The 19592-nt window shown below is 31.5% G+C and overlaps 2 protein-coding genes across 2 annotated transcripts; both read right to left on the bottom strand.

Moving 5' to 3' along the window:
* Nucleotides 1–8255: 8255 nt before the first annotated feature.
* LOC124826110 (transcription factor bHLH61-like) lies at nucleotides 8256–10215 on the bottom strand. Its single transcript, XM_047298871.2, has 4 exons — nucleotides 9586–10215; nucleotides 9219–9392; nucleotides 8979–9146; nucleotides 8256–8898 (listed from the first exon to the last, which is right to left on the bottom strand). Exons 1-4 carry the CDS (start codon nucleotides 10165–10167, stop codon nucleotides 8812–8814), a joined length of 1011 nt encoding a protein of 336 aa, XP_047154827.1. The 5' UTR covers nucleotides 10168–10215; the 3' UTR covers nucleotides 8256–8811.
* Nucleotides 10216–16993: 6778 nt separating this feature from the next.
* On the bottom strand, nucleotides 16994–17842 carry LOC124826023 (pathogenesis-related protein 2). The gene is made up of 2 exons (XM_047298787.2): nucleotides 17598–17842; nucleotides 16994–17498 (listed from the first exon to the last, which is right to left on the bottom strand). Exons 1-2 carry the CDS (start codon nucleotides 17776–17778, stop codon nucleotides 17212–17214), a joined length of 468 nt encoding a protein of 155 aa, XP_047154743.1. The 5' UTR covers nucleotides 17779–17842; the 3' UTR covers nucleotides 16994–17211.
* Between the last annotated feature and the right edge of the window lie 1750 nt (nucleotides 17843–19592).

The raw sequence follows: 19592 nt of genomic DNA, 5'->3' as shown, positions 1-19592 counted from the left end.
ATTAAATTTAAAATTCTCCATAAAAATTCTGTCAGTGATAAATAACCTATCATATGTCATACGGAGACATGTTATATACATCAACGATTTATATATGTAGTTGTGGAGTACACCCTAATATTTAGTTGAATTTTGAAATCAAATGTTTTGTCCTGGTTATAAATTCAAATGTTGCCAAATCGGATGACATTTTGAGTGTGTAGCCCATTTTGGAAAAGGTTGCTTTAATGCAAATCAAAATCTTCTTTATTTCTTTGAATATTCAATATTGAAATTGTTGCATACTTTTACTGCGTCTTTATTATGTCAGAACTTTTACTATGTTAGAACTTTTACTGAAAATCACATAAAAGTGAAAGCTTAAGCAAAGTTTTTGTTCCTAAGAAAACAACTCTTACTACTTTATGCTATACCAACATAAGGTTAGTTGTTGCAGGGCATGCATACTACACACCTTACCTTGGTAAAGTTATCCATCTAACCACAAAAACCAAATCAATACGAAACAACAAATACTCAGAAGGCTTTAGCTTTGCTCACATATGCCTATTTGTGGGAGATAATATGGGGAGAGGATAAATTTTTTTTGTTTGTTTGAGTGGATTTGGAGGTAATTGAGAGTTGATTAAAAGTAAAGTCTCTGAGAATTAGTGTAGGATTTGATTGATGTGAAAAATAAACAAAATTATTTAATTGTAGAAATAAAAGATTACCAAAATGTCCCTGATTATTAAAGTAATATAAAATGATAAAATTTAATGTTATATTTAATTGTAAAAGTGTTTATAAAAAATAAAAAATTAACATTAATTATTATTATTATTATTATTTTAAATTTATATTTAATTATTGTTTAATAATTTGTTAATGTTATATTTAATTGTAAAAAATAAATAATTAAAAATAATTATTAAACTTCCAATTTCTTCATATAAGTGGTAAATGACATGAGGATTCCTCCCAGTCTACAATTCAGAATCCAGCACCACCACATCACCTCTGATTTATCCTCATGAACAACTCCCCAAGTCACACTCTTCCCATTCTGCATCTAACTCGGTGGTTGTGGAGCTGCACCCTCCCACCACACACCCCGAAACGCTTTCATTTTTCTCTCTACTCAGAATTCTCTTCAACAATACTATCCGACTCACCGGAGAAACAAATGAAGACTCTGTCTCACTCCCAAGCTCTCGTTACACAATGCAGAAGAAGAAGAAGCAACCGGTGTAGACCGGTCCACCTCTTCCCCAACCGTTTCAGGTTCACACACAACAACAGCCACCTCAGATCGAGTTTCTTGCTCGGAAATGGCCTCCATATGTGCCCAGCTTTCACACACCCAAAGCTGGAACCAAATACAACGAAGCAGAATCGAATACAGCACCCAACTTTCTTCTCACTCTATAGCGTAACCGAATACGCATCCCATAACCGAATGCATCTTTCTTTTCCTCAGCTGATATCACTATATTTACTAAGGACAAAGATGAGATTTGCTTTCAATTCTCTGCAAATCATCTCATATATGCAAGTGATACAAAAAGCATGTATCCCGCAAATCCTCTCAATTCCGTTGTTGTAAATTAACAAAAATGAACACCACGTTTGCTTCGTTTCATCGCTCACATTCGTCTCTAAACAATAAAATTTTTTCAGGCTAACACTCGTTAAAGATAACGTTTAACCAAGAATGCTTGTAATTTCAAACACAACGTTCATAAGTGCTGACAATAAACTTCAGTAACAGAGATATCCAGAATATAGAAAAGGAAATTAATGTCGACTCATAATGTTTCTCACATCTGTTAGAGACAAAACAGAAAAAAAGTCACAGGAAAGAGAGAAACTTTGTGTTCATTTGTTTTATTAATAGATATACTTTCATCTAGTTTTAGTTTTCCTATTTTTCCATTATGCTTTCTTGAGTTCAATCATATTTCAATCATCATAGACATTGATGAAATTTGAAGAAAGTGCGAAAATAAAAACAAAATTATAAATATAGAATTTAATTTTCATAAATACATGTGTCCATTAAGTTTAAACTCAAAATTCAATAAATGTATAATATATACTATAGTTAAGTAAAAATGTAACCTATTAATAAAATGATAAAAATAAAGATATTACGAACATGATAACAAAACTAAAATTGTAAAATAATAGTATATTATAAAATTGAAAAGATAATAAAAATATAAAATTATAATTTAATATTTAATTAAAATAAATATATATTAGCAAAAATAGTTTAATTAATTTATTAAATATATTGTTTTAAAATTATTTTAAATTTATTATATCAATCAAATCACTAACAAATTTTAATAAACTTTCTCTTTTTTTCTCTTTTTTTAATTCAAATAACCACAATTTTTATTTTATTTTTCTTAAATCTACCATTTTTCACTCCTATAAATTCATCTAAAACAAATCCCAACACAAACTAAATATAAGCTTATATATATTCTACCATTTTCTAAAAAAATAATAATTCTTCCTTTCTATGAAACCTCTGGTGAGGTGATCACAATTACAGCAGAAAGCTCCCACAGTATCCAAATACGTTTTGGGATTTCCTTTTGACATTACTTATATATATATAGACATTCTACATGTTGTGCGGGTGCCTTATATTATAGACTCAAAACTCATTCCATGTTTGGTGGAGATAATGAACAAAGATGAATAATATGGGAATTAAATTTAGTATGGAAGAGAGGATAGATGAAGTTAGGCTAAGATTAAAACAAATGAAAAAATTATATTTTATAAAGTGTAAAAATATGAAATGATCCTATAAGAAAAAAAAAATAGCTTATAAAGGTTTGGAGGTCTACCTCCAGGATCAAATACCTGAAAGAAAATAATCAAAAATAAAAATTTTAATAAAGAGATATTTGGATCTAACCCATCTCTTATTACCAAAGGTTTGGAGGTCTACCTCCGTAATCAAATATCCACCTACAAAAATCATCAAACAATTTTTATTTAAGATGAAATGCTCAAAAAGAAAATCACAATAATATTTTCGAGTTAAACAATTAAATTATAAATATGATTTTAATTATGTATAAATAAAGATAGTCAAACAAACTAACTCATGGATTAGAGATTGATAAAACAAATTATCACAGTTTCTTTGAATTTTAAGATTGTGTCTTTCTTTTGTGTCATCCTATATTCCTTCCATTATTAATGTCATGGTTCTTTGATAAACAAATTTTTCCTAAGCAACAAAACAAAAAAGAAACCAGTTAGTAATTCCTTTTAATGCCAAATTAGGATAGTCTCTTCTTTTTCTCACTTTTCTCTCAGTTTCCTTTTTTCTCTTCTCTCTCTTTGTCTTTCTCCTCTCTTTCTGTATTTTCTTTCTCCTCTCTTGCTCTCTTTTCTTTCTCTTATTTTTCTCTTCTTTCACCCTCTGTCTTTTCTTTCTCTTCTTTTCCTTTATCTGTTTTCTATTTTTCTATTAATTAATTGTTTCTCTTCATCTTGCTTGAGTTTTAGTGTTTGAAGGACAATCTAATGTAAGAGAAAGAAAAATACAAAAAATTAAAAACTCAATAGAATTGGATAAATATTAGAGTTTTTACTCCTTATAAAATTTTAAAAACAACGAACCATACATAATTCAAAACTAGGCATAGAAAAAAAACATTCAAGAATTTTCAAGTTTTTTTTAATATGACAACAAATAAGATAAAAAAGGATATTTAAACTAGAACCAGACTCTAATATGAGATGACATGATTTTGTCCTAGAAAGAGTACAATCGCTTGTGAATTTAAATCCATAACAGACATAACAAAAATAAATAAGAGAAGAATACGAAATAAGACAAAGATGAGAACACCACAATCTAACATATTAATAAGTTAAGGGAAGATTATTCACCACAAAAATGTTAATCTTTGATAATAGTCAAAGTTTTAATACAATAACATAAAGAAACCTCTCTAAAAGAATGCAAAAGGCATATTATATGAATCAAAAGTGTTTACCTCAACTTTGAGTACCACTATAAACTAAAATCTTAAGCCCAAAACACATACAAATAACAGAAAACAACAATTACAAACACATAATTTTTACCTAGCGAGATCTGCTCGCCAACAAACACACAAACTGTAATTAATTAATGATCTTCTTGTTTTTAAGTTTCTCTTCTCATGAAACATTATAAAATTCAAAAGAATCGTGTTTTAATTTTTGGTCTGGTTATAAATTCTTTGAATTATAAATGTTCTTCTTCTCGTATATATTTAGGAAATAGTTATTTACTAGGATATAATGAGAATTATATTATCAAAACGTACAATTTATTTTATGCAATCAAATTATATATTTTTCAAAAAAAATTTCTCTATTTCTATTTCTATTTCGTATAGAACTGAACTTTCAATTTTAGTTTTTACTTGATATATTTTGTCGTCTTATTTATTCTTTATTCAAAACCATACGTGGGGTGTCTTCTTTGATATGAGGAGAGAAATAGAAAGAAAGAAAAAAAAAACTGAAAAAAAGACATTAAACGTTTGGCCCATTCCAGTGTGAACAGTTAGATATTTGGAGATTAGATTCAGCACTTTACATTATTAGGAAATGAACATGAAAAATGTGACTCTAACATAATAAATATAGACCAATTTGAGTTATTAATTTATATCTAAATTTTAAAATTTAAATTTTCTTTCTTTACGTAGTTTAAATTTCATCTACGCTTAAAAGTATTTATATTCCATATTTACATTTTATGTTAGATAATTTAAATGTCATTTAATAGATGTTCCTACACTATAAATAGTCTCCTCCTATATTTATAAAAGAAATTTCGATTGTATTGAATGAAATGAGATTTTTCCATAACATTTATAGAATTCTTTAAAATATGAGAATGTTTCTTCTTGGTTAAAATAAAAGGAGAACATTCTCACAGGGATCTATCCACAGGAATATGCTCGGATAGGTTTAAAATACCTATAATAGTTAACAATAAAAGATATGAAGAGTAAATGATTGAAAATAAAAGAGTGATTAATATACATAGAAAGAGCGTTTGTAAGTTAGAAATATTATTTGTTTGATACAACTAACAGTACTATATTACACTGGTTAATCTTTGGGTTAGACTTTCACAATAAAATATTTCAATAGTGAGGGTTCGCCACCTTTTTTACTACCCCACAAAAATAAGACCCTTATACCAAGGATCCCACACCCCAATCCCTCCTTCCTAAATTAATTTAATATATAACATCTCTCTGCTTTATATAATTATCATCGCTTTTTGTTTATATATTATTCCAAACATTAAAAGCATACTTAAAATTAGTAATATTTGCTCTTTATTCCATGAAATCAATTTTAGAAATAGACATTTGAGTACTACTTAATTAAAAATAAATAAAAGAGTGCTCTTGTAAAAAATTTTGATAGAATTAACTTTCATTATTAGACACTTTTGTATAAAACTATAATGTGTAGGTATGTTTGAGTTTTGAAAGATTATTTTGGATCACATTGATTTTGAATTTCAATATGGTTATTTAAAAAATCTTAATTGCATTATTTATTTTATTTTTATGAATTATATATATACATAAATATATATTTTAAATGTATTTGAATATATTTTACCTTATATATCGCATTTGATACTTATATCGTTTCAGTGCATTTTAATCAATATTTAGCAACCTCAACATTCCCATCTCTTCTACATTAACCATTGAGAAGAAAAAAAGGGTTATGTCTGACTTATCAAATGCATAGTTGTTGTTGAGTTGAACAAGATGAATTTTTTATTTAGGTCTAACCAATGTATCATTTTAACAACCACAAATATCTTAATAGTGTCATTGGATTAGGGACGAAATTGTGATTTTGAAATGCATAAGCCTCGTAGATGTAGAATGAGTAATATGTGACATGATCAAATTCATCTATCATGGTCGTGATCACCAAAATGCTTTCTAGCATCTTATGACATATACAAATATATGTATTTTCTTCTAATTTAATATATGAACACAACAATGGCTTTTTATAAAGTTTTTAAGGTTATAGAAAGATTTTGACAATATTTTAGCACAATTGATTACTTTTCTATTTTTTTTATTCAAATAATAGTTTTATAGAGCTTGGTTGTAGCAAATCATTTTCTGATCATTGAGAACTTTTAAATTAAAACAATTTCAATTGACAAACATGGACATAAAACTACATTAATTTCATTTCATGCAACATTAAATGTCAATATCTTCTTTAAGAAATATCCTGATAATTGGCAATACTTAGGTCATATAACATTTTACTCAAAGTGACATGGACCCTGACTCAACTTGACATAGATTAGGATTGACTGAGTTCAACCTGGGCATGGACCAATTCAACCTAACATAGGCCTTGATCATCTTAGCTTGTTATGGACTAAGAATGATTTGGCTTGAACCAAACATATAACTACTTGGCTTAACATAAGCCTGGACGATATTTTCTTTATTTGGCCTAACTTGGACCCATTTACATTTAGTTCAACTTTGTCGCAATCAAGTTTGGTTTAGCTCGAGTTGGCCAAATTTAGGCATAACCCAACATGGTCTAACTTGGGTTGAATCTAACTTGACCTAAAGAAGCCTACTCTAGTTTGACTTAATGTTGGCTCAATTAGATTTACCCTAACCTTTATTTGATCCAATCATCCTATTATGAGGTCCAAAGTAACTCAACCCAACTTGGACTTAGCCTAAGCAACTTGACATAGTTGTGACTCAACCTAACTAGACTTTGGCACAACTTAATCTATATTGACCTACATCTAGCCTAACCCAACTTGACTTATGCTCAATCCAACTTAAGGTTAGACCTAACTTAGCCTAACCTAACTTGGGTCTGGATTAGCCCAACTTATTTTAGATCTGACCTAGCCTGACTTGAATTTGGCATGATTTAACTTATCTTAGACTCAACACAAACAAATTTTACATGATTTGACTCCAACCTTACTCAATCTTGTATGATTTGAGCCCAACTTAAGCACATAGTGTCTTGTTTATGCCAAACTCACATCACATTGATTTAAAATTTTTAAATTATAAACAATAATCCAATTTATATTCTATCTAAATCTAATTAAATGAATTGGACTTAAATATTCAAGAAATGTAAATTTATATTTGAAATAAATATATTTCAATAAATTTAATGTAATATGAATTGGATTTCAAAATATGAATTTTTTTCACCTATCCATCGTTATTTTAAGGGGTTTCCTTTTAACTTCCAACTAAAAATATTGAATTTAGCTAAAATTAGCACAAGAAGAAAACGTATATTCAAACTGTGCAATTTTTTACACGGTTATCTAATCATAAATTATATATATATATATAGTTAATTAACTTGATAACCACGTTAAAACTCAAATAAAATTTATTTTAATTAATAGACTGGATTCTTTTTGGATTATGAAGCATATCCCATAAACTGAAATAAACTTTGGAGTTTACCGAAATTCTTAAAACATAGAAGCACATGTAAAAATAGATTGACTGAATTTTCAGGGACTAATAAATGGCAGTCTACGACAACAGTCTATGAAGTTCAAATTTCCAATACTGAAAGAGATATTCATGGTCAATGACTCCCTCCCGGTTTGTGAAATTCAAGAGCTTCCCTTGTCTCATTCAATACTTTCTTAAGATCAACTTGGCCCGCTGAAAACAACTACACCAAAGCTCAAAACAAGTCACGTGAAAGCTGACGTGGGTCGACAAACAAACAAAACCAGAATGACTCTGGAATTGGACTTTTCTTCATTACAGCATTGCCAACACCCCATTTCACCAAAAATCTTTCTGCACTGCCATTTCCCTTTCCTTATAGGCCTTCCTTCTTCATATATCCATACCTTTTCTTCATTTTTCTGACCGTTAAAATTAACTTTTAAGACCTCTTACTGCCTTTCTTTTCATCGCTGAATTCTTTCAACAACTTCAGCTATAATTTATTGTTTTCATGAGACCATGTAATAATGCAGGTATATGAAAATTTAATCATTGCCCAATGAAGGTACAATACCTTTTATGTTATCTTCGTAACTTCTACGTACGCAGATTCACATGTTCAAGTAGAAGCTTCAACCGCAGTTTAAAGCTTCCTGATTTTGCGTATAGAAAAGTCTTTTTTGTTTTATTTCCATTCATTTTTTCTTTCATTAGTACTTATTAAGTGTTTATTCAAACAGGAGCTTCGTTTGTTGAAACAAATTATTTGACCACAAACCGGTAATGGCAACATTGTGCTTTGTGTGAAGGATAAATAATTGTAATATATGGATTATAATCTAGCCAAAAGAAAAGAAACAAAATAAGTGATCATGGTCATATGTGAAAACAAACCTAAATTTCACTTCACCAGGAATCAAGAGAAAATGAATACTTGCCAAAAGAGTAACCACAATCTGATTGTTGGATTGTTTGACATTAAAGCGATGGTCATAATAGGCTTTACTTTATGGTTGACAGTAGCATAATAGTCACAGCAAAAATCATGTTACCGTGTTAATTGTTCCACTTAAATGTGGGCTTTTCAAAAGGGGAACTTGCAGCATACTAAAGGATAGCCCCCCAGTATATGTTAAAACACAGGGTGTGGCTTAAAGAAGAAAATCGTCAATCAAAACCAGCTTATTCTGAATCTCACTAAAACTTCTACTTCACTAATTCCATTTATTACAAACTAAAGAAGGAAAGTTGCTTCTTTAACACCATCTGCAAATTGTTTTATCAATTTTCCATCTTTCTCCTACAGACATTTCCCACCAAACCCAGCATTTCTGAATAGTGATTGTTTTATCTCCTCAGGGCTAATGCTATTTCTCTGTTCACCTACCTATGACCACGAAAAGAGTAAGTTTACGGTAGAGTTTCAAGCATGCAATTAAGATTGAAGGGACCAAATAGAATACAGACCTCAGAACAAGATGCTTCCACTGAAAAGTCATTGAAGCTGCTTACAACACATTGCTGAATCTCAAGGCCCAATGCTTCTAATGTATTGACGGTTGATAGTAGCAATCCAGGCTTTGTGGCACAACAAATGCTGATCCTAGTGTCCTGGTCTCTCCTTTCAACATCAAACTGCAAATACATTTATTGAGAAAGTGGGTCTGTGATAATGCTTTAAGTCAGGGGTTTGGTTTGGCAGAGTACCTTGGGGGAGTTTCTTACAATTGCTTCATTTGGTTTGAGTTGGTCCCTTGAAATGCCCAACAGATTAATCTGACTTGAGCCCTCTTCCACCTCCTCTTCTTGCAACTTGCCAATCCTTTCCAAAAGCTCTTTCATGTATTCTATAGTATCCCCAAGAATAGAGGTCCTGTCCATCTGTTAAAAGTTGATATTGCTCAGTTCAGTGTGTCACACAGCAAAATCAAGAAAACAAACAAACCAAGCATGGATCATGTTATGGATGTAAGCCAAACATGAGAATTCCAATTTTGTTTATACTGATTCAGATATTACTAGTGGGGAAAAGTGAGGGTTAAAAGAAAGCAAAAGATATCGTTTTGGAAATCACCTTGCTGATCTTGGGGACTATTGACCTAAGCATGGAAAGACGGTCATTGAGACGCTTTCTTCTCCTCCTTTCTGCCATGAGATTCTTTGAGGGCTGTCCCTCTAGCTTTTTGGACTTGTGTTTTCTCTCTCCATCATCAGACATGGCTGTGTTGAAGAGTGGAATCTCTGTGGGTTGTGGATTCTCAACACCATGTTCTTCAACTTTGCAGACAGTCTTGATTTCTTGAAAGTTGTTATTGTTGTTGTGATAAAAGGCAATATCTGCATCCTCGAGTGTGGGTGGAAGTGGAGGTGAGGGATGATCGTTGCCAGGTTGAAGGTCTGGCAATGGCATTGTGAAGGCATCGGGAAATGGGTATGGTGGTAGTTCATTGGTGAAAGGGCATTCAAATCTGCGGTCTAATGGTGCTGAAAATGCACCAAAGAGGGTGTTAGAGGAGGGGAAAGATGGGTTATCAAGAAAAGTGTCAAAACTCCAACCATTAGACAATAGCTCCAAGAACCCACTGGACAAAGCATTCCATGTCTCTCTTCTTGGAGCTACCAATTCTTCTAAGAAACCAAGCTGAGAAAGCTCCATCTCTCTTCTTTCTCACTCTCTCACCCTGTGACCTCACCAACTAATAATGTTTTCCCAACTTCAAAATATTATTTACATTTTAGGTCAGTAAGCCAAGCTTTTTACTATCGGTGTCTACATTCCTTTCAACTGAAATTTATTTTTTACATAGAATAACTTTTAAATTTTATTTATAAATTATTTTTTGAAATATATTAATATATATTTTGAATATACTTTATAATATATATAAATGAAGGGAAGCATCATCTTGTAGTTATTCTTGACCAGCCAAGAAAAAATATTAGACGTCTGAATTTATTTTCCAAATATTTGTAATACTTTTTAGCATGTTCAACCATCGTCTTTATACCTCTTTTTCTTCTTATTCCTATATTTCATTAACTATAGTTTCAAAATAATTAAAAAGGTTTATTTAAATTATAAAATTTATTTTATTTACAAGCTTTTATTTTTATTATAGAAGTTTAAGGAGTTGGTATTGGGAAAATTTTAACTTTGCTTGATTGTGAATGTTTCAAAAAACCCTTAGAAAGTGAGTAAACAAAAACTTGTTTTTATACTAGTTCATTTCAATTGAGTTATTTTTAGTTCTTCTTTAAATACTCTTAAAGGATTTATTATTTTTTAGAAGACAACGAGTTTTACAAATTCTAGTATAAAATAATCCAACTAACTATAATGTTTAACTCCCCCATAATTAAATAACAAAGTGTTTTAAATAAGTTTTGATTATCTAAAAAAACAAAATGATTTTAAAACAAGAACATATTGATAAGCTCTCTTAGAGAGGAATTAAATCAATATAAAGTTTATCTGAAAACTTATTACAAAGAGTTTTCTTTATATGCAATTAGTTATTTTTCTTCTCTTCATAAAGTCTTCTTTATACAGGCAACTTTAAGAAAGATTCATTACTCAGAAGCACTAACTTAGATGTAGATGTTGTAGCATTTTGTACTAGGTCAAATGCTATTTTGCTTTTGTAGAGACAACTGTGTTGCTTGTATAGATTAGGCAAACAAAAGACATTGAAGAAACATTCCAAGAATGTCTTCGCATCTCTTAATGTTCTTCTGAACCAGCGTAGAACTTTTGAATAAAACATTAATCTTTCATGTATCTACATTAGATAAAGAGAAACGGACAAATGAGTACTACTCATACATTTGGATTTAAAACTATAGGCGTTCATTGTAACATTTAGCAAGGTCCATGTACTATAACATTTATGCTAGTCTATTTATCAAATCGTTGCGTCTAGAGTAAACTATTATATTTATGCTAGACTATTCTCTTTAGCCTTTAGGATAGACATTGCATTCAAGATTTTGTTTAATCATATATAGCGTTTAGCTCGTTATCCTAGACGATCACTTTTATAAATGCTTTTATTAAACTATAAAATAAAGGGTTCCTAGACAATCTTGTATTAACAATCTCTTCCATTTTTATGTTTAACAAATACTTATACTAATGCGAAATAGGCATAAGAGAAAGAAGACAAAATTGATCATATAAACTTTATCATGCTAGTAGTTTATCTAGTCTTTTATACATTTAGTATATCAGTTATTTATAGTAGAACATTTAACTAATCGTCTATATCAGCTTATGTGATGGATATTCAAAATTGATCAGAGCGATTTCTATCATACTAGTCATTTATGCACATGATATATAAGAGCATATAACATGTATTCAATAAGAGAATGAAATGATAAATGACTTCCTATAAGTCATAAATCATTGTTTAGAGAAAATGTAAAAATGAATGTACCAAAGCATAAATGCATAATTAATTAACCAGAGTAAGAGAAATATCACATCAATGAAATAAACATATAAGCATAAGAGCATGTAAAAAATTCTAAGTATCAGAGTATATAAAAAATAATTGCATTAGAACATATCAAATTATTATTAGAGAAAATCATATAAGTATCAGAGAAAAAAAATAGTTATAGGGAAAACAAAAATAAACAACATAAGAAAATATATGATTTTCATAAAAAAATGTACAAGATTTAAAAATAACTTCTCCCCTTATCATAAAAATGTTTTCTTCCCTTAAACAAAATTGTTTAACATATTTTCCTCCCCCTTATTTGATAAACATCAAAGGGTTTAGAGACCACATCACTACCTAGGTGGTGGTGGTGGTGTTGGGTCAACAAGTTTGGGTGTGAGAAGTTAGCTAGTTAAGGAATTGATGGAATTGATAACAAGGTCAGCTTCACACACTTTTTTTGCTAATTTGCTTCTATCATTGCAACAATTTTTACTTCTTCTCGCACATTATTTTCAATAATGAGTGAAGATACTTGATCCAGGATGGAGGAGGTGAATATGACATTGGATAGGGCAAGGGTGATTTTTGGAGGGAGCATGGCGAGTGGTTGAGTTTGTTGGGTGGTAGTGGTTGTTATGGGGATGTCAGGTTGAGGTGTGAAGATAACACGTTGAGGTCTAGAGATTGAAGGCTTGTTGTCTGATGTAGCAAAGAGTATTGTCCATCGACACAAGTACTTCCTCTTCAAAGGTCTTCAACAATAACAAGGGTCGTTGGACGAATACAACAGTCTTGATGAAATGCTTCTTCAATCGCATGCATAACAAATGTTAAAACCAAAATATGTGTAGCTTCTAAAAGACGATCTTCTAGTAAGCAAGATTGGAGAGAAATGTTTTTTTTTTTGCAGAAGAACATTGGCAGGAAACATCTAGAGGAGTCTTACTAACAACGTTTGGGTCCATTACGAAAGTACCATTGGTATCATCAAAATGATGAATTTTACATGATTCCAAGACATTGGAACTTGGTGGATGTTCTCCTTTTCTAAACTCGACTACGAAATGATTGTTGGTGCTTGTATGGCATGACATGGGCGTGTCTATCTTGACTAAATATTATTTGTCGCTAGAATAGAAAAGCATCGAACTCTGTATAGAGAGTCCTTCATTCAAGGTCTTGAACTTTTTAATTTTTTTATGTCTTGATTTTTTTTACATTTTTTCTCTCTCTCTTCCTCTCCAAAACATCCTCAATAAACATTAAGATAAAAATATTATTTAGATATTAAGGTTCACTTTAAAGAGATGATGAATTCAATATAACAAAGAAAAGAACAACATACGAGAACATCAATATCATAGATGATTGAAAACGATTATGATCTTCCAATAGAACACCTAACAGTTCAGATTGATCAGACTTTGAAAGTTCAACAACTCTTCAAGAATCTTGATTTGATTTCTTTCTAAATGAAATTCATCTTGATTCTTGGAGAACAGACGCTCCTACAATTATGAACTCAACAAACTTTATCAAATATGAAAGTTATGATTCAAAAAGTTGTTTAATGCAAAGAGTTATGCGTCAATTTATAGAAATGATACTACTGACGCAATTTAATCGATTATGTTATTAATGTAATCGGTTAAGCAATTAATACTGCTTTAACAAAATTACATTTAACGCATTTAACAGTTTAAGCATAACATGTAATCAATTAAGTAATTAATGCAAGTCATAGTATTTAAAAATATGACCATTAAGGTAGTTATGACTTATCAAAAAACAAGTTTTCAATGCATACATGTTTTAACCGATTAAGAAAAGACTGTAATTAGTTAAGTATCACACTTAAACAAATTTGAAAACTTTTTCATCCAAAAACTCATCAATGCACTCAGTAATCAAGTATATGCAAAGACACAAGTTTTAATCGATTATCCACATAATGTAATCGGTTAAAACTAGTAGTTTGCCACAATTAATCATGTACTCATATATCAAATGACTTGAAACAAATTTTATAGACTGTGTAAACAATTTATTCATCCATATATACAGGGTGCAAAGAGTTTTATCAATCTTTAACCAAATATGCATATCACAAATATAATCACATATCACAGATTTAAACATGATGAATATCCATAACATATAGTCAAGCACAATCAAATATATAAACAACAACTTTGCTTAATGTGTGCAAGAAACTATTAAAACATTTTTGTTGTTGTCATCATCAGAAACACATATGGGATATATGTGGGTTTAGCTTTCACATAGCTCCGCCTATCAACACTAACCATTGACTCTGTTACAATTGACGAGTCTTACGAGGGTGGATGTTCATTAGGAAGACACAACACTAATAAGATTTCAGCCCAACCCACATAAGCATTGACACTACTTCCAACAAAAACCCTTAAGACAATGAGTTTTTGTGTCTTCATCCTTATATCATGCTCAATTTTCTCATATCGATCTAACGTGGAACTTAAACTCATATTAGATTCTTTAGAATCTCCACATCTTGAAGCTTTTGTCATAAAGACTTGCGATATTTGGACCATATTGTACACATATAAGCCAGTCCCTAAGGTGAATAATTAACTCTGATACTACTAAGGGGTTTTATGAGTTGGTCACAAAGACTAACCATCGACTTTGATCCCACTAATAAATCTTTCGAGGAACGAGATTCATTGGAGAGATAAACCACTTAAATTTAAGTTCAACCTACATAAGAGTTTATACCACTAGTAAAAAAAGAGGATTTAAAATCGCACAATATGCTTCGGTTTAGGAGCAACCGAAGCTTATCAGAATGCGGTGGCATTTTTGTAGTTTAGTCGAACTTTTCTGTCTCGGTTCAAGGAGAACCGAGGCATATACATCATATGATCTCGGTTAAATATTCAACCGATGCATAATATCTTGCAAAATTTCTGCTGATTTAACTTTTGGCCTGACAACTTTTTTAATCTTGATCTACAGCCTCGGTTCACTTGAGACTCGAGACATATACACATCATATGACCTCGGTTAATATTCTAACCGAGGCCTAACACCCTAAAAAAGCATTTTGAATTCCATGCCTAACACTGGACTTCTTGTTTCTTCATGGACCAGCCCATGGGTCGCGTCACCAGGGAGAATTCCTCTCCTTCTCGCACATCCAACCCTAAAAAAGCTCACGAAAATACTTTCTCTCTTTATCCTCATCCCGCACAAGCCAGGGAGAATTCCTCTCCTTCTTCCATTTCTCTTCACCGTAGACGACCACGTTGGAGCAAGGATGATCGACATCTTGAGAGGAGACAACGACCTCACAGCGACGGTGTGGAGATGGCGTGACAGGCGGCGTTCGTGGTTGCTCGCAGCGGTGCTCGTGGTGGCTCATGGCGGTGCAATTGGTCATTCTTCTTCTCTTTCTGGTTCTATTCTGGTTGCAGGGAAGAGGATGTGAAATCGATGGAGTAGGCATCTCAGTGGCGGAGGCGACAAGAGCACGGCAAAAGTGTGCCGAAGGAGCGGCGGGACATGGCGATTGAGAAAGTTAGGGTTTTTAGTGTGGGGAATTTCTTTTTGGGGATCCGGTGAGGGTTGTTGATGTTTGCGCCAGTGGAGTAGCCATGGGGGTTTCGGTGGCTAGCAGCGGAGTCCTTCGTAGGCTGCGTGGGCTTGATTGGCAGAGGCGCATGGTGGTTGTGAAGCGTTGGAGAAGAAGACTTCGCATGGTGGCCTGTGGTGGTTCGGTAAAGGTGGCACAGTTGTTGGTTGGTGGTCCGATGTGAGAATGAAGTGTTGAAGATTTGTGGGCGCCTTGTTATCAAGCTTCTCCAGAATGCCGATGTCATTGATATGTGCCCAAAATACAATCTGGTGTGTTCATTTGAAAAGGTTTGACATTTTTGTTTAATCTCAAAATAAAATATGTCTGGCTGGGATTCTAAAGAGACACTTCAACTTTTTGACAACGCAGAGGAGAAGATGAAAGCTTTTTGAAAGATCCCAAGTTGAATGCAAATTAGGAATGAGTGGTTGGAAGGAAAACCTTGATGCTGGAACTGAACGCTTTAAGCTAGCAGGAGCTTCTAAGGTATATATTTCAATGGTTCTAAAGAATCATTCCTCAAATGGAGATGCTAAAAATGGAGATGATAAAAAGGTTGAGAAAACACGGCAGAATAGGACCATTAAACCAGAGATCAGTAAGGCTAATCAAGTATGAGATGGTTTGGATTCGAAATCTCTTATGCGACTGTTATTCAGTTCAGCGTTAAATGGAGACCCTGGACAAAGAATATCTTTGTTGCTTGGAGTTTAGAAGAGATATCTTATTTCTTTTAAACCAGATGCTAAGAAATAGAAAGCGAAAATGCAAAAATTAAAAATAAAAAACACTCTACTGCCTCGGTTCAAGTCCCAACCGAGGCAGTAGAGTCTGAGATACTACCTCGGTCTAAAAGGAACCGAGGCGAAAACATGTCCCTTTTTGCCTCGATTTTTAACCGAGGCAAAAAGTCTACCTCTTTTTTTTTTTGTCTGTATATGCCTTGGTTCAAAAATCGCTGTCTATGGGCGAAAATAATCGCTGTCATTTTCCTAACTACTTTTAAAAACCTTAAAATAATAAATTTATGAGTTTTCAATTTTATATCGAACTTAATTTTATGAGTTTATCATCCTTTTATCGTACTCAATTTTCTCAATTTAGACTTATGTATTTCCAAATATGAATCTCCGTATTGATTATATTAGATTTGTAACAACAATTCAATCATTATTCCATCTTTTTCACTAAATACGATGAAGAAAGAAATTATCTATATATGAAAATAAAAACAAGTTTTTTTTATATAATTGATAGATACAAAAGAAGGAAGAGTAACAGTTGCATCAGATGTAGGAGGAGGAGAGGATTGCACGAGGAAATGGGCTGCTGGAAGGAGAAAAGCAAAGCTATACACATAAGCGTTAACGACCTTTGTCAATGAGACATGAGAGTCCAACATGGAGTAATTTCAAGTTTTATATAAATTCACTACATAAACATTAAAGAAAAAACAAACTTCAAGTGATAGTAATACTATCCTTTATTATAACTTATTGATCTACGGTTGATGTAGTGGGTACAAAGATCACCCTTACAATAAACCTTAACTTAAGTACTATAAGTTGAAAGCCAACTTTAAGATAAACACAGAGGGAAAGTTTGGTGTATGTAATCAAAGACAGCTGGTAATAATTCAAGCATTGGCCAAAAGGTAAGCCTCGATGACCTTGAAAAGAGCATCACTCTTGGCCTTGCCAGCTTTGAGCTCATCTTCATTGGGTGGAGCATCTCCTTTGCTGTGGTATTTTATACTCAGCTTTACAACTGAGCCTCCGTTGGGACCATCGCTAAGTTTGGAGTCAATCGTGATCTTCTCTGCAGTGTCTGGCAAAGCAGCACCTCCAACAATGCTGTAACTGTATCCCAAATTGTCCTCATCTATTCCTTCTATTTTGTGCAACACAAACTTTGTCTCCCCATCTGTCCATTCGTTCGTTCATTCACAATTGGCAGTTAGATATATAATGGTATAATGCAGATAGAGAAAATATGTAAAAAAGGAGTGAAGATGTATCTTACCCTCAAGGAAAGAGATCTTCTTGATGGTTCCTGGGCCACCGTTGCCCTCAACGATTTCAACACTCTTAAAGGAATCAACAGCCTTTGGAACGATGTTGTCGGCGTCTTTTACAAGAGCTTTGTAAAGGGTGGCAGGAGCCACGGGAGAGGTGGTTTGGTCCTCGAATGTGAAAACTGCCATGATGGATGAATTCTTAATGAGATTGAACGGAATGAAAGACTGTATAATATGAGAATAGAAGGAGAAGATGTTTGGTGTGAGTATTTAGGAGAGGAGAGTGGTCTCTATTTATAAGCACAATGCATAGCTCATACCATTTGTTACCATAACACATCAAGTGTGAAGCCGATATCATTGGCGGTTCTTTGTTTCTGAATAAACAATTTTTCAGAGATAGTATGTCATGATTCTTTCATCTTTTTGTGTTTGTCCAACATTGTGTCTCGAAAAACTTTCAAAATCAAAGAAGTCAAATTGCATACACGTCAGTTTCAACGATCAACGATGGCGACTGTTTGCTTGCCGGAATGGATCATTTCGAAGAGAATTACGTTAAGAGTCTCTCATGTTTTCTTAAATTATAGACATTTCCTCTTAAATTTATATATATAAATATACCTCCTTAAATTTTAAAAACATTATATTTATACTTTTAATGTAAAAAACAGAGGCATGTGTATGTATTTTTTAAAATTAAATAAAATAGGATATGGTATCGTATAGGTCACTCTTAATTTTGTATTATATAATAATAATTACTTTAATTTATGGCTTACATTAAATAAGCTATACTTTTTAAAAAGAAAAAAATAGTAAACAAATATTTTAACATACAAATCGTATATGAATTTTTCTTAATTTTTTTTTCTAAAAATAATATTTAATTCTTTATATAATTGGAATAATAGTTTTCACTCTTTACTATCATAAATTACTAATAAATTGACACAATGCAATTAATAAAATGTCAATCAAAGTATTCCTTTGACGGAATGTGGGATAGCCTGTGATGCTTTCCTAGACGCCTTCTAGATGCTGTTTCTTTTATAAAGATTTTTTAATAACCAATTTCCAGAAAGTACCCTTATATATAAAAGTAGTATTAATTTATACTAAATATTAATATCGTTTCTACAATTTCATACCGTATATATTTTCAATAAATATTTTTATTTTAAATGAATATTCTAAAATCATTTATTAATATTTTAAAAATGTATTCCTCATATTTATTTATAAAATAGATTTTACTGTAAACTTTTCTATTACAGATGTTAATTTAAATTTACTCCACAATTAATATTGATAATTTTTTGTGTAATGACTAATTGATACTTTATTAATTATATAAATAGTTAATAAGTAATACTTATAAAATTTTAGAGAAAAAAAATGAAATGAGTAACCAAGATAGATATTTGTCCAAAATAGAACTAACTATTTAAAAATAGATATTATAAATTTAAATATTATTTATTTTAAAGCTCAAACTAAAAGAAGATTCAGGTATTGATATAAAATCGTTCATTCCTGCAAATACAGTACACGTGCAGTCGCCATAGTTGAACGTGATGTATGCGCCACTCAATCTTTTTATGAATAATTTCTTAGGAAACTTTTTCTTTTAGTTTGAATTATTAAAAAATCACAGTAATTGCGAAACAAATGTAAAATTTATAGTGTTTAACACTAAATAAAAAAATTGGTTGAAATATCACAGATTATACAAGTGGAAAAAGCAATGTTTGAAAATTTAAAATTACTGAAATAACAGAAAGAAAGACAACATGAAAAATGGAAAAAGGTAACAAATTATTACTGGAGTATTTGCAAACATAAGGTTGTTTGGAAATATCGTCCCATGATGACTTGCTATTAAACTACTTCATATGAAATTTGTTCAAAGAAATGATTTTCATTGAAGTGTGTAAAGGATAAAACGAGACATACGCATCATGTACATGATCAATATTAAATTAATGAGTGAGTCGGCA

Source organism: Vigna umbellata, chromosome 1 (genome assembly GCF_029865625.1).
Source record: "Vigna umbellata cultivar VRB3 chromosome 1, Vumbellata_1.0, whole genome shotgun sequence".
Taxonomy (NCBI): domain Eukaryota; kingdom Viridiplantae; phylum Streptophyta; class Magnoliopsida; order Fabales; family Fabaceae; genus Vigna; species Vigna umbellata.
This window is presented reverse-complemented; position numbering and strand designations above follow the sequence as displayed.